The sequence below is a fragment of the Mercenaria mercenaria genome, chromosome 7 (assembly GCF_021730395.1).
Source record: "Mercenaria mercenaria strain notata chromosome 7, MADL_Memer_1, whole genome shotgun sequence".
NCBI lineage: Eukaryota > Metazoa > Mollusca > Bivalvia > Venerida > Veneridae > Mercenaria > Mercenaria mercenaria.
In genome coordinates this window covers 34,284,110-34,298,826 of record NC_069367.1, presented here as the reverse complement: position 1 = coordinate 34,298,826, position 14,717 = coordinate 34,284,110, and the positions used below count along the sequence as shown (strand labels likewise).

Here is a 14,717-nt window from a genome sequence, read left to right as displayed (position 1 = left end):
AACGTGACGACAATGGAGGTACGTAACAACTGTAGCTTGGTGACGGCCTGAACGAGACGACAATGGAGGTACGTAATAGCTTGGTGACTGCCAGAACGAGACGACATTGGAGGTACGTAACAACTGTAGCTTAGTGACGGCCAGAACGTGACGACAATGAAGGTACCTAATTGGTGACGGCCAGAACGAGACGACATTGGAGGTACGTAACAACTGTAGCTTAGGGGCGGCCAGAACGAGACGACAATGGAGGTACCTAATTGGTGACGGCGAGAACGATACGACAATGGAGGTACGTAACAACTGTAGCTAGGTGACGGCCAGAACGAAACGACAATGGATGTACGTAACAACTGTAGCTAGGTGACGGCCAGAACGAGACGACAATGGAGGTACGTAACAACTGTAGCTTGGTGACGGCCAGAACTGTAGCTTGGTGACGGCCAGAACGTGACGACAATGGAGGTAAGTAACAACTGTAGCTTGGTGACGGCCTGAACGAGACGACAATGGAGGTACGTAACAACTGTAGCTTGGTGACGACCAGAACGAGACGACAGTGAAGGTACGTAACAACTGTAGCTTGGTGACGGCCTGAACGAGATGACAATGGAGGTACGTAACAACTGTAGCTTGGTGACGGCCAGAACGAGACGACAGTGGATGTACGTAACAACTGTAGCTTGGTGACGGCCAGAACGAGACGACAATGGAGGTACGTAACAACTGTAGCTAGGTGACGGCGGCCAGAACGAGACGACAATGGAGGTACGTAACAACTGTAGCTTAGTGACGGCCAGAACGAGACGACAATGAAGGTACGTAACAACTGTAGCTAGGTGACGGCCAGAACGAGACGACAATGGAGGTACGTGACTACATTGAAGATTCGTAACTATTGTAGCCTCGTGACGGCGAGAACAATTGACAATAGGGGTATGTTACTATCGTCACTTGGTGACAGCAATAATTAAACACCATTAGAGGTATGTAATGACCATAACTTGGTGACGGCGCGAACGAAACAAATATTGAGATACGTTTCAATTATATATATGCAGCTCGTCTGGGCGTACCATGTAAGGCTTTGAGCACTGGTATTCGGCAGTAGGGGTAAATGACCTCAGGGGCAGGGGGCGGTCATGACTATTTGTTTACATAAAGCTATTATCATCATCATCATCGCCATTATTATTGTTATTATTATCATTATCATTATGTACAACGCCATTGAACATGTAATTGTATAGAAATAGGCGTTTAATCAAATTATTCAGGGTTTTTTTTTCAGTTTCAGTTTCAATTGTTGGTTGGTGACGGCGAGAAAAAGATAACAGTGGAGGTAACGTAACGGCTATAGCTTAGTAACGGTGAGAACGAGACGACTATGGAGATAAGTAAAAACTGTAGTTTGACGGCAATAACTACGATATCTACTGGTATTAATTCATTTGTTTGACGATCTGTATGCTTGGAAAACTTACTCGTAAAGTTTAAACAATGCATTCGTTGTGACTGAGTTATTTACAAATATGCTACATCATTTTTAGCTTTGTCCTCTGTATTGTCATTGATGCCAGAGCAAAATTTATTAGGACTGAAAAAATATTTATAGTTATTATGCGATTGTTCAGCATATATTGTCAGTATCCTAACAATGTAAAAATGACAGTGAGATATGAGAGCGATATTAAACTCAACAAAAAGGGCAAAATTATTTCATCATAAACGTACAGTCACTATTCTTGGAATAAAACATGTCAGGATAAAATCTAGTTTTTGTGTTTCACTTATACAAAGTAGCATTCTATTACCGTTAAAGACCCACCACGACCTAGTGACCTACTTTTTTCGCCCACAAAAACTTCATGAAAATCATTCTTATAATACAGGTAATATACAGCTATACTACATGTTTTCAGGTGGACAATTTAGGCCCTCCCTGAATAAATGTGTTTTCGCAACTTTATGTGCAAAATTATTCAGTCAATCTCTTTTCAGCATAGTTTTAAGAATATAGATGAATAACTGTCTTACACTGTAGAAACAAAATGTAATTGAAATTTAACTAAATACACTGATTAATAGAGAATAACAGGCTACTGTCTTTTGATATCAATGTTATCAGGTCTCGGCTGATATGGGCGGAAGGGGTTCGCTTCCCTCACCCCTTCCAGCCCATATCAGCCGAGACCTGATAACAATGATATCAAAAGACAGTAGCTGCTCTGTTATTCTCTATATGTAGTATTAAGTCTATATAAATATCAAAGATATATCGTTACAATGTATGTGAAATGGATTCTGAGAACAGCCGTAGAACATTAATTCGGCGGTATTCGACGTATTTTGCGTCAATTTGTCCTAAAATCAAACATTAGTGAGATTTTTACAATTTTTAGTAGACACTACTCTGTAGGTAGTAATCACACTACACACGCAATGGCGTGAACAGCTACTCAAACTCCCCGCAGCGATTATTTCCCCTTTAAAATTACATTAAATCGCAGTTATAATGAACGCAAGGGAAGGTGACCGCTGTGAGGAGCTTGATAGCTAAGTACTGAGCAATGTTCAGTAAGCAGCTTTCACACCGCCGTGAAAACTAGCAGCTGAGCAATGTTCAGTAAGCAGCTTTCAGAGTCCCATGAAAACTAGCAAATGAGCCATGTTCAGTAAGCAACAGTCACACCGCCGTGAATACTAGCAACTGAGCAATGTTCAGTAAGCAGCTTTCAGAATCCCATGAAAACTAGCAACTGAGCAATGTTCAGTAAACAGCTTTCAGAGTCCCATGAAAACAAGCAACTGAGCAATGTTTAGTAAGCAGCTTTCAGAATCCCATGAAAACTAGCAACTGAGCAATGTTCAGTAAGCAGCTTTTAGAGTCCCATGAAAACTAGCTACTGAGCCATGTTCAGTAAGCAGCTTTCAGGATGCCATGAAAACTAGCATCTGAGCAATGTTCAGTAAGCAGCTTTCAGAGCACTCTGAACACTGTGATCAACGCTTCATCAGTAGTTCTCACAGCTATAAAGACTTTATACTGAACATTGTTATAAATGGTCAGTGAAAATAGTCTTACTAGCACACTAGAGCCCTGCCAACGGAGCACTTCTAACCAAAGAAAAAAAAGGACTGTAAAAAAAAGGTGACCGTGCGACCACATACACGCATCACTTGAAACTCCCCTTCCCTAACGAAAAGGGGAGATAATTTTTGTCAACCTACCACATCCCTTCAGGGAAAGGTCATCAGTCAACAGGTTTTTTTTTCAACAGAGGCTCTTGGAATAGTTTATATATAGAGATCTTTGTAACTTTAAGCACGGAAATGATGTCAATGTGTTTTCAGTTTTGATATAAAAGAACGAAACTGTTTATATAATGTTTTGGCAAATATGAAGCTGATTATTTTTTGGAAAGTTTTGAAATTGTTCTTGAACACATTTTAAAGTTTCAGTGTCATTGAAACATGTAGAAAATGTTTTAAATGTATGTATACGATATATGCAAATCTTTGCTTGAGGGTACACAATGGGGATGAATAGGATTAAAAACGTGTCAAGGAATGGTATTACATTGATCAATTTTTTTAATCACTTCAGAGATTTCTATTAATGGTAAATGCAATAAATTAATTTGTATTAATAATAAATCTAATTATACATGTGTTATATTAATATGTAGAAAATAGAATAGGGTCCCCCCTGGTGCTGATAAGTGCTTGAAGACGTTCAAGTAAGGTGTTTGTTTACCTCTCATTGAAAGGATATAAAGAAACATCTGACAAGAACCTTAAAATACATTATTGTCCTTGAAATTTAACATATGCTAGAAAAAACGTGGGTTGACTCATGATTAAACTGTACATACATACTATTAACACGGGCTATTTCAGTGTTCTTGTAAGATATGTCGTTATACCCCTTCAAATAGAAGTTCACTTAAGGTAACCAAACACCTTACATTGGCGCCTGAACAGTAAGAACTAGCAGGATTTTGTTCTATTTTCTACATATTAATACAAATACATGTACTGATAGTATTTATTAATATAAATTATTTATGCAGTAACTGACGTTTTGTGTTTCGCCATCGTGATATTATTCTTAGACATTACTTTAATGTGATTGACAAAAGAGAAACATAGATAATGATTTTAATTATAAAAAAAATAAAAATCATACTTTAAAGATAGTAAATCAGCTGAATATTGATCGAACAGAGTCTTCTTGACATATGCCGCTAAAACTCAATTTAGCTCAAACGAAGCAAAAATACCCAAAGAACAAAATTAACATCAATATTAAAATATTCTGACGCTAGTAAAAGACAAACTCGAGCAATAAAATTCCCTGTTTGTAACAACGTTTTCTCGGTTGTTTTTTTTTTTTTTCTTGCAAAGGAGCTGATAAATCATTTTTACAAGCAAATTTGTGGCATCCTAAGTTTTTTTCATGAAATGCTATTTTTTAGCATCGCATGTTTATATCTCGTAATATGAACGATCACTAATACTAGTATATTGAGTAAATTTGTTTGACAGTAAATTATTATCCGATCCAGTAGTTGAAATAAATCTATTAAAGGGAAGTTCGTAAAACAATTTTTCCATAGTTTCTAACTTTGTCCTCAGGAGGCCTTTTGAGACGCTTCAAAATCACACAGGCCATAGCTTTCGCAGAAGCGGTGATTCCAACGCCGCAGCGGTGGAGGATTCGTCGCAGAAGCGGTGGAGAAATATGGCCGACTGACTACATTTATGCTGTCATCGGTACGTTTTCTAATGTCCTTTTCACGTTTGTCTGAAAACAACCAGTGAGACAGGAGCCCATATGTGTACTCTTCCAACCAGCAACACTTGTTCAGTGCAATTCTTTGTCATTGATGTAAAGCACTTCTGTACAGGTTGACGAGGGACTGCCGTTTTTGTAGAATTCCCAATAAAAATGGTAAAATCTTGTACAACGACCCCTGAGCACGTTTGCAGCAAATCGTAAGTACGGCCCTGTCAAGCAAAAACTATTTCTTCGTAATAGGTGGATTTTCATTACATGCATATGAAAAAATCGACCTAAAATGATTCCAACGCAGGGTGCGGTGGATCTTGTTTCTTTAATGTTCGTTATGGATTTTTAACTTAAATAAACAGTATTTTCCTGGGATTTTAATTGGGGTAGGTCCATGAAATCACTTTGACATCAGACAGCAGCAGTTTAGTAATGATATACTGTTGATTTGCACTTCCGTTCTGTTGGATGCACACACGAAAAACTTTATTTTAAACCATAATTATTTTACTAAATCAACTAAATAATAACCAAATAATAACGCCATGTTATTTCGTACTAAATACACCTCAATTATGGTTATTGATATTAAAGAATGAAGGTTTTCTTCATTTTCCTTTTCCCTTATTATATACAAAATATCAACTGACAATATCGATTGTTTGATTAATAGAGAATATTAGGTTATTGCTGGATAATTTTAAATTTATTAGGCGAGTTGAAGAAAATATATTAGGCGAGGCTGTTGCCGAGCCTTATATATTTTCGTAGACGAGCCTAATAAATTTAAATTTTTCAGACAGTAATCTAATATTCTATTTATCCTACGTGCTCAGAATATTGGGGAAAATGTCGTTGGAAAGAGCAACAGAGTGCAGACTTGAGTCATATATAACGTTTGCAAGTGCAATAAAATTTGCGGATAAAATTGAAAAATTGCAATAACTTTTTTGTTTCTGGATAAAAACTTTTGATATTATAACTTATTTTCTTAGTTAGAACATTTCCAATACAATGATAACGGTTTCAATGAAAAATTCGGAAAAAATATGTTTTCAAAATTTCCGGCTAAAGTGCCGTAAAAGTGAAAAATAGCAATAACTTTTTTGTTTCTTGATAAAAACCTATAATTTGACCACTCATTTTCTAAATTCAAACATTTCCAATACAATGGCATCGGGTTCAATTAAAAATTTTGATAAAATTTACGATTTCAAAATTTCCCGCAAAAGTGATATTTTGACACTGACTGAATAAAGCAAAGTTTATTAGGCAGGCCGATTTTGTGCTATATCTTGTATAAGCCGGGTAGGATAAAATGCTTTCCACATGCGACTTTTACATCATAGAACAGATCAACTTATCTAATATACAAACTGGCAGGGTGAGGGCGGGGAAGTATTCTCCAGCACACTGCACATGCTGCAACCGTTTGTCATTTTTATAGGTTTTTTAAATCATGTTTTAGCATATTTAAATATGTTCCCAGCTGTAATATCTCTTCAGTTGTTATAATGAGAATAACTGAAATGAATTGATTCCTTGTCGTCCTCTTGGCACTAGAACAAGGAGTTAAAGGTCTCTTAATATGTTTGATTGGCGCTGTGACAGTATTCACAGGAGAATGGAATTTTTGTCTTTCATTTATTGTAACATTTCTTTCTGCTTGTCTGTTGTTAGTTATTTGTACTCTGTTTCTCCGTTTATCTTTCAATGTTAAACTTAGCCTTAGAATTATCAAGATAAACATTACTGAAGATAAGGCCATGAATGTGGCGTGTGGCGTTAACAGGCTTTTCCTTTGATTTGACCTGGTGACCTAGTTTTTGACCCCACGTGACAAAGTTTCGAACTTGACCTAGAGATTATTAAGATAAAAATTCCATGCACAGTGTGCCTAATCACGTGATCGCGCTACGTCATTTTGAGCTCGAAAGTGAAAATAGAAAGATAAACAAAAATTGAAAATCAGGGCGTAAGTTTTTTTCGGCGACGCCGTCTAAATTCGTTTTCGTTACCTATGCCACGTGACTTCAGTTTGCAAATCAAACTACTTGATAACGCATTATAGATAATTTATCAAAATGGAAGATTTATGCAACACTCTGCCTGATTGGACGAGAGTGTCTATTTCTTTCACTCTGTTGATTGTGCTACGCTGAGTGGAATGTAGACAAAGCGTTTTTCCTAAACGACTCTGTTCACAGTTTTAAAGCTAACTTTGGCTCAGTATATTTAGCAAGAATATTGATATATCTCAAAATGATAAGTAAGTTTAATAAATATGATAAAAACCTGTTCAAATACCAACATATATTAAATTAAAGAAAGAGCTGAATACGGCCTGTGTATCACATGAATAAGGGTGTGATTAAAGTCTTTTATGTAGAGAAGTGCTTTTTAAAATATTTTCCTTGTTACAATTGTCGTCTGTATATGAAAAGGTTTCTTGCTTTTGTGACTTATTCAGATTGCATATTAAAATGAGTACTTGTTTGCTTTGATATATTTGTTATAAATTATTTAACTGATTTATTATATATGAATATTTTTCTTTAGTATGGTATGCAAATATTGAACTCAGTTGAAATCTGTTTTATCATATATATGCTATATAATGACTGAATCTCATTACACTGAAATGAAGGTACGCTGCATACAGTTTATCTATGTGATATGCCTACGGTCAAACTTTGCTTATGAAACAGAAATATTGAAATAATTACAATTGTATGTTTTGCTTGACCTTCACTTTTTTTTATAGGTGTGACGTCATTGTCCAAAGATTCATGAATAGCGAATATGCTATTTGTTAAAGCGGGATCAGTTGGCCTATTTTAGAAATAAATAAAAATAATTAAAAAAAATCCTTTAATTGATTTTTTCTCATGTATTCTAATCAAACTTGATTTGTAGCATCTTTATTTATAATAGGCCCGCAGCCAACTTTGTTCAGCTGAGACATTTGACCCCTTTTAGGGGCTGCTAGAGCTAAAACTAGAAATGCCTTTATACAGCGTCTCATGAGCAGTTTGGTGGATCTTTGTCATACTTGGTCTGGAGCATCATTATAATGTCCTCTTCCAAATTTATTTATATAGGAACTTGGGCCCTATTACGGACCACTATAGCTAAAAGTAGATATGCCTTTCTTCGCATTAACCACTAAAATGTAATGGATTTTTATCAAACTCGATGTGTAACAATATCGTAAGGTCTCCTGCTATTTTGTTACAAATGGGGATAGGGACCAATTTAGCTAAAAATATAAACACGTTTAATGACATTTTCTCATGAACCGCTTCATGAATCTTTATCAAACTACTGCTGTAATTATTTGTCTAAGGATAAACGAAACAAAATTGCAACCCTACGAAACCTTTGCGAAGAATTAAAAGAGAACCATTTAAATTGTTAAAGTGCGGTGTTTAGTTTTGCAATTTGAAAAATGTTAGATGAAAGATGAATGTTAGATGAAAAATTCATAAACTTCTTTCCTTATTACAATTCGCCGACCATCATTTTTAAAGATATTTCTTGTTATCTATATATTGTGTTTATATTTTGAAAATGCTATCCCCGGTACTATGATTTCCTCACCAAAAGGTTTTCGTTTTAATGCTATTCCTGTTCAATTGACTTGCACATTGAGCGCATACTGTCGAAAGTGGTTGAACAGGAATAACGTTAAAACGAACAGGTTTTGGCGGGACAATTGCAATACCGTGGGTAGCACTTTCAAATAGGTTTCGAATGATGTAGATGATATTAATACAATATACTGAATAACAAAACTTATTTATAATTTTTGTTTACGTTTCCACTTTCATTTTCGGGCTCAAAATGACGTAGCGCGATCATGTGATTGGGCACACATATGCAAGTTTTGTATCAAATTCAAGCATAAATGAAACCTTATATGGCTGAGAGGGTTAGAATAGAAAATTTGCCCCTTTCAGGGGTAGTATCTCTCGAACATGTGATGGAATCTAGCTGGTTTTCAATAGTAACCGAGATCTTATTGCGACTTAATTTGTGTTAAGTGTGGTAAAAGTCAAAAGTAAAATGTCACTGCTATCACAACAAGCGTGACGCGGTACAGTGGTCTCTTGGTGACGGCGACAACGAGACAACAAGCTTGGCGCAGTACAATGGTGGCTTGGTGACGGCGACTAAGAGACAACAAGCGTGATGTGGTACAGTGGTGGCTTGGTGACGGCGAAAACGAGACAACAAGCATGACGCGGTAGAGTGGTGGCTTGGTGACGGCGACAACGGGACAACATGTGTGCTTGGCGACGGCGACAACGAGACAACTAGCGTGACGCGGGACAGTGGTGGCTTGGTAAAGGTGACAACGAGACAACAAGCTTGATGCGGTACAGTGGTGGCTTGGCGGCAACAAGCGTGACGCGGTACAGTGGTGGCTTGATGACGGTGACAACGAGACAACAAGCGTGACGCGGTAGTGGTGGCTTGGCGATGGCCAGAACGACACAACAAGTGTGACGCCGTACAGTGGTGGCTTGGCGACGGCGAAAACGAGACAACAAGCGTGACGCGGTACAGTGGTAGCTTGGTGACGGCAAGAACATGACAACAAGCGTCTCAGAGGTATGGTGTACCCAACGGAGCAGTTTTATGCTTTTATTTGTATTTGCTATGGTGCTTACCATATGTTTTATATTTTAGCCTCTTCCACAAGACGACATTTTCCTGGTGATGTCACGACCCGGAAGCGAAATACCCAATTGTACGGATTATCTTCCTCATGAGCACTGAGTGCTGTATAAGTTTATTGTGAATTATAGTTTCTTACCCATGGAGCCATCAACCAGTCTATTATGTGCACGTATAACACGTTCACAAAGCATTCCCGAACCATCTGTGATATTACAATGTTCAAATGCGATATTACGCTTGTCACTAATCTTTTTCAGTTTTTTTTTTATTTATTTATTTATGTAGAATCTACTGTTAGTACATGTATTACACTATTATATACAGTTTATCTTTGTATTTTTGTTTTGATTTTTTTTCCAAAGTTCATACGAGCATAAAATTTGTTTAAAATGTTTAAAATTGATAAAAAAATCTGCAGTTCTGTAGAATATATCTTAAGACAGTTAAAACCAAGTCTAAAAACACTTTGTCAAGTTGTTATCCCCACCCACCAAAATAATATGGAATCTAATAGTGGCATAACAAAGGAACCGTCGAATTCAGACATTTTAACATATCTTAAACGGATTGACGGTAGAATTTCTGAAATGGACAAAAAATTTGAGGCATTTGAGAAACTTGATAAGAAAGTTGAAGGATTTAGCAGTGAGTTGAAAAAAATATGGAACTATTTGCATGACATTGATAAAAAAACTAGCGAAAGGCTAGCATCAATCGAGGATAAAACTGAAAGCGTAGATTTTGCTCTAACACAGACAAGTATAAAAATATCAACTCTTGAAAAACAAAAGGAGGAACTAAGAAATGACATGTCATATTTACAGGCGCAGTCTATGCGCAACAACCTCGTGTTTTCAAATATCCCTGAGGCCCCGACCGAAACTAGCGAAACTACCGAGGTTAAACTACGGGAATTTTTTAAAGAAAAAATGAAAATCGCGGAAGACCTAGTGAACAAGATGTCCTTTGAGAGAGTTCATCGAATGGGAGCTAAGCATGACGGAAGATGTCGCAACATTGTTGCCAAATTCACACTATATAAAGAAAAAGAACTCGTCCGAAAACAGTGGAAGACATTGTCCAGTACTCCGTATTATGTGAATGAACAATTCCCAAAAGACATCGTGGATAAAAGGAAGAAGCTCCTTCCTAAAATGAAAGAGGCCCGGCGTGAAGGTAACACGTCCTGGATATCATATGACACCCTCTACATTAACGGCAAACCTGTACGTGACTAGGAATACGCCGAGGGTGAGCTGAAAATATTATCCTGGAACGTCAATGGACTTGGAATAAATAAAAGGGATAATTCAGAGTTTGTAAATATTTTATCAAATCAGGATATTATTTTCTTGTATGAAACATGGACTAGTAGTGACAGTAATATTGAGCTAACGGGTTATAAAGTGCACAACTTTTATAGAAAATTCCAACATCGAAGAGCGAAACGGCCAAGCGGTGGAGTTGCTCTATATTATAAAGACAAACTTTCAGCTAGTATATCAGTTATAAAAAACCAATATGACACGTGCATATGGATTAAATTAGACAAAAACTTTTTTCGTTTAGATACTGATGTTTACATATGCGGTATTTATCTCTGGGGTGAGGATTCTCCGGCATACAATACGAACAATGTAGATTTATTTGAAATTATTGAAAATGATATTGCACACTTTGAGAATAAAGGCCCTGTCTATTTAATAGGCGATTTTAATAGTAGAGTAGGCGATAAGAGGGATTTTGTTGTTTTCGATCATGTCAATCAGTTTTTTGATGACGATGATTATGTTCCCGATAATAACATGGAACGGGCCTCAATGGACAAAACTTGTAACAATTTTGGTACAAAACTACTTGATCTTTGTAAATCCAATAATCTCCGTATAGTTAACGGTAGATTGGGAAATGACTTCAATATTGGTTCACATACTTATGTTACGCAGCATGGAGCATCTGTGATTGATTATCTATTAACAAAGGAAATAAATTTTTCAAGTATTTGTAATTTCACTATACAGTCTGTAAATGAATGGAGTGATCACACTCCCGTTAGTTTTTCTCTTTCCTGTAATACTACATCGCCTTCTGGCGACGAAAGCACACATGTTTTATATAACTGGAATAATGATTATGTAAATACATTTCGAGCTAATCTGATTGCAAAATTGCCGGAATTTAATCGGCTTACGGATAGAATTGATAACAGTAATCGCGCCTCTGTAAATGATGCGTTGAATACATTTACAAATATGATACGGAGTGTAGCAGATCCCCTGTTTTCAAAAACATTAAAGAGTAAAAATAATGTGTCATTTATTGACACATCTCATGTTAAAGATGCAGACTGGTTCGATAATGAATGTAAAATTTCAAAAGCTAAATACTTGGATTCTTTAAGCGCTTTTAATAACTGTAAAACTAAAGCAAGTAAGGAGTATTTTTGTAAATGCAAAAAAGCGTATAAAGACTTGATAAGTAAAAAGAAGAAAATATATTTGAAAAATAAATACTCTGAAATAGAAAAGCAGAGATTTTGTAAACCTAAGCAATTTTGGAAATATTTCAAAAATAAGAAAAAATCAGTTGGAAGTAATGACATTTCTGTGGACGAATTCTGTACCTATTTCTCAAATTTATGTAACAATGTTTTTGAATGTAACAATAATGAAGCCAATACTTTTTGTCAAGAAAATGATTTTGATGATTGTGACTGTGCATTTGAAGAATTGAATGTACCTATATCGCCTGAAGAAATTTTATGTGCGGTAAAATCACTTAAGAAGGGAAAAGCAGCAGGCCCAGATTTCCTTCTTAATGAATATTTTATAGAATGTATAGATATTTTGATTTCTCATTTATGTGATTTATTTAATGCAGTTTTAGAGTCTGGTTTTTTCCCAGATAAATGGACAGAAGGAATTATTATACCTGTTCATAAGAAAGGTGATTCAAAAAATGTTCAGAATTATAGAGGAATAACACTTGTAAGTTGTTTCTCGAAATTGTTCACGACAGTTTTAAATAAAAGAATAGAAAAATTTTGTGAAAATAACAATGTCATTTCTGATGCGCAATTCGGCTTCAGAAAAGGCAAATCTACTGTAGATGCTATATTTATTTTGCATTCCGTTATACAACATTATTTGAATAACAACCAACGTTTATATGTTGGATTTATTGATTTGAAATCCTGTTTTGATAGCATAAATAGAAACTGTTTGTGGCTTAAATTATATAGAATGGTATCCAAGGTAAAATTTTACGCGTTATTAAAGACATGTATGAAAAGGTGAAATCGTGTGTACGATGTTGTAACACATTTTCAGATTTCTTCAACTATGCAGTCGGATTGCGTCAAGGGGAGGTAATTTCGCCTCTGCTCTTTTCTTTATTTGTTGAAGACTTAGAACTACATTTACAAAGTAATATTGATTCTGGTTTGCCTTTTGATGATATTGTTTTAATATTATTGCTATTTGCTGATGATATGGCAATTCTGGGAAAATCACCTGAAGACCTACAAAACAGCCTAGATAGTTTGTCTGATTATTGTTCTCTCTGGGGTTTAGAAGTTAATACCATAAAACTAAAGTAATGGTATTTAGAAAAAGAGGCGCTATATTTGCAAATGAACAGTGGTTATATAAGGGGAGTCTTTAGAAACTGTAGATAATTTTAACTATCTCGGTACCATTTTCAACTATACTGGTAATTTTTCAATGAATCTAGAACATCTAACAGGCAAATCACTAAAAGCGTTGAAAGTACTGATGCTCAATTGTAAAAAATATGATGTAAAACCTAAACTCCAATGCCAATTATTTGATTCTTTTGTCGGCTCTATCTTAAATTATTCTTCTGAGGTTTGGGGTTGTACTAAATCTAAAGAAATGGAGCGTATTCACCTCAAATTTTGTAAAAGTATTCTTAAGGTCAGATTAAGCACATGTAATGCTGGAGTTTATGGTGAATTAGGGAGATATCCTCTGTATATTTCTCGATATGTTAGGGTAATTAGATATTGGTGTAAGTTGTTAAGTACAGACAATATTATATTGAAAAGGATTTATGAGCAAAATGTTTCTGATTGCTTTAAAGGTTGTAAAAATTGGATATCAAATGTTAAAAGATTGTTAGATACGCATGGATTTTCTGACTGTTTTATATATAGTGATAATATAGATTGTAAAACATTCCCTAATATATTTAAACAAAGATTGATTGATAATTACATGCAAGACTGGCATAACTCCATTCAAAACAGCAAGGTGTTAGAACTTTACTTACAATGTAAAACAAGTTTGTCATATGAAAATTATCTTGATATTTTACCGGGTAACTTAAGATTTTACATTTCTAGATTAAGACTATCCGCTCATTCTCTCAGAATACAAACCTGTCGTTTTAATAGAAATAGACTGCCACGAAATGAGAGACATTGCCAATGTTGTAATACTTATGATATCGAAGATGAGTACCACTTTATTTTAATTTGTCCTTGTTACAGGAATTTACGTAAGAAATATATAAAGAAATACTTTTATGTAAGACCATCGATGTTCAAATTTATTCAGTTGTTGCAAACTACTAACAAATCTCTATTATACAAATTTGCAAAATATGTTAAAGAAAGTTTAGAAATTAGAAATACTATCATAAATGTCTAGTAAACTATGATCTATGATCATCCTCTATGTAAACTGTTTTTATTATACTTTATCATACAGTTACACGTGATGTATATGTAATGTAAATGTTAAATTTATATTGATGATGTACTATGTACAAATCTAATAAAATATATGTTCTGTTCTGTTATCAACTAAAACATCTTTTAATAAAAATTAAATTCAAGATGGCGGACCAGGCACGTAGGCAGAAAATTTTCCACAGTCAATTTTCCACAGTTTTTTGCTCGTTAAAAATCTAATTTAGCCCTTTCCCTTTGCCGTTATCTGCTTAAACTCAAGTCACATTATCTGTTACAAATCATTGTGCATATTATTTAGACTGCATCTATTTATAAGCTAGTACAGTATGTGAAAATCATTTCTGTTCCATATGCATACCTGAAACTATGGGAAACGGTCAAAATAAAAAAATTAAATTTACCTTATGCAGATTTTGGTACTCCTAATCCTACAGCTTATAGTAAATGTTTCACAATTGTGATTCATATAATAATTTCTATTGTAGTCGTGCACTTTAAATTTCACTGTAGATCAGTGCTCAAATGTAG

General features: G+C 35.2%; 2 protein-coding genes across 2 annotated transcripts in view; one reads left to right on the top strand and one right to left on the bottom strand.

Annotated features, from left to right (window-relative positions):
- LOC123554454 (putative glycerol kinase 5) overlaps positions 1-14,717 on the bottom strand; it is a 47,960-nt gene extending 33,243 nt beyond the window's left edge. The window contains exon 1 of the mRNA XM_053548081.1: positions 14,591-14,717. The gene's annotated coding sequence lies outside the window, so the exon portion shown is untranslated. The remainder of the gene's footprint in view (positions 1-14,590) is intronic.
- On the top strand, positions 9,976-10,713 carry LOC123555946 (uncharacterized). The gene has a single exon (XM_045346534.2). It carries the CDS (start codon positions 9,976-9,978, stop codon positions 10,711-10,713), a length of 738 nt encoding a protein of 245 aa, XP_045202469.2.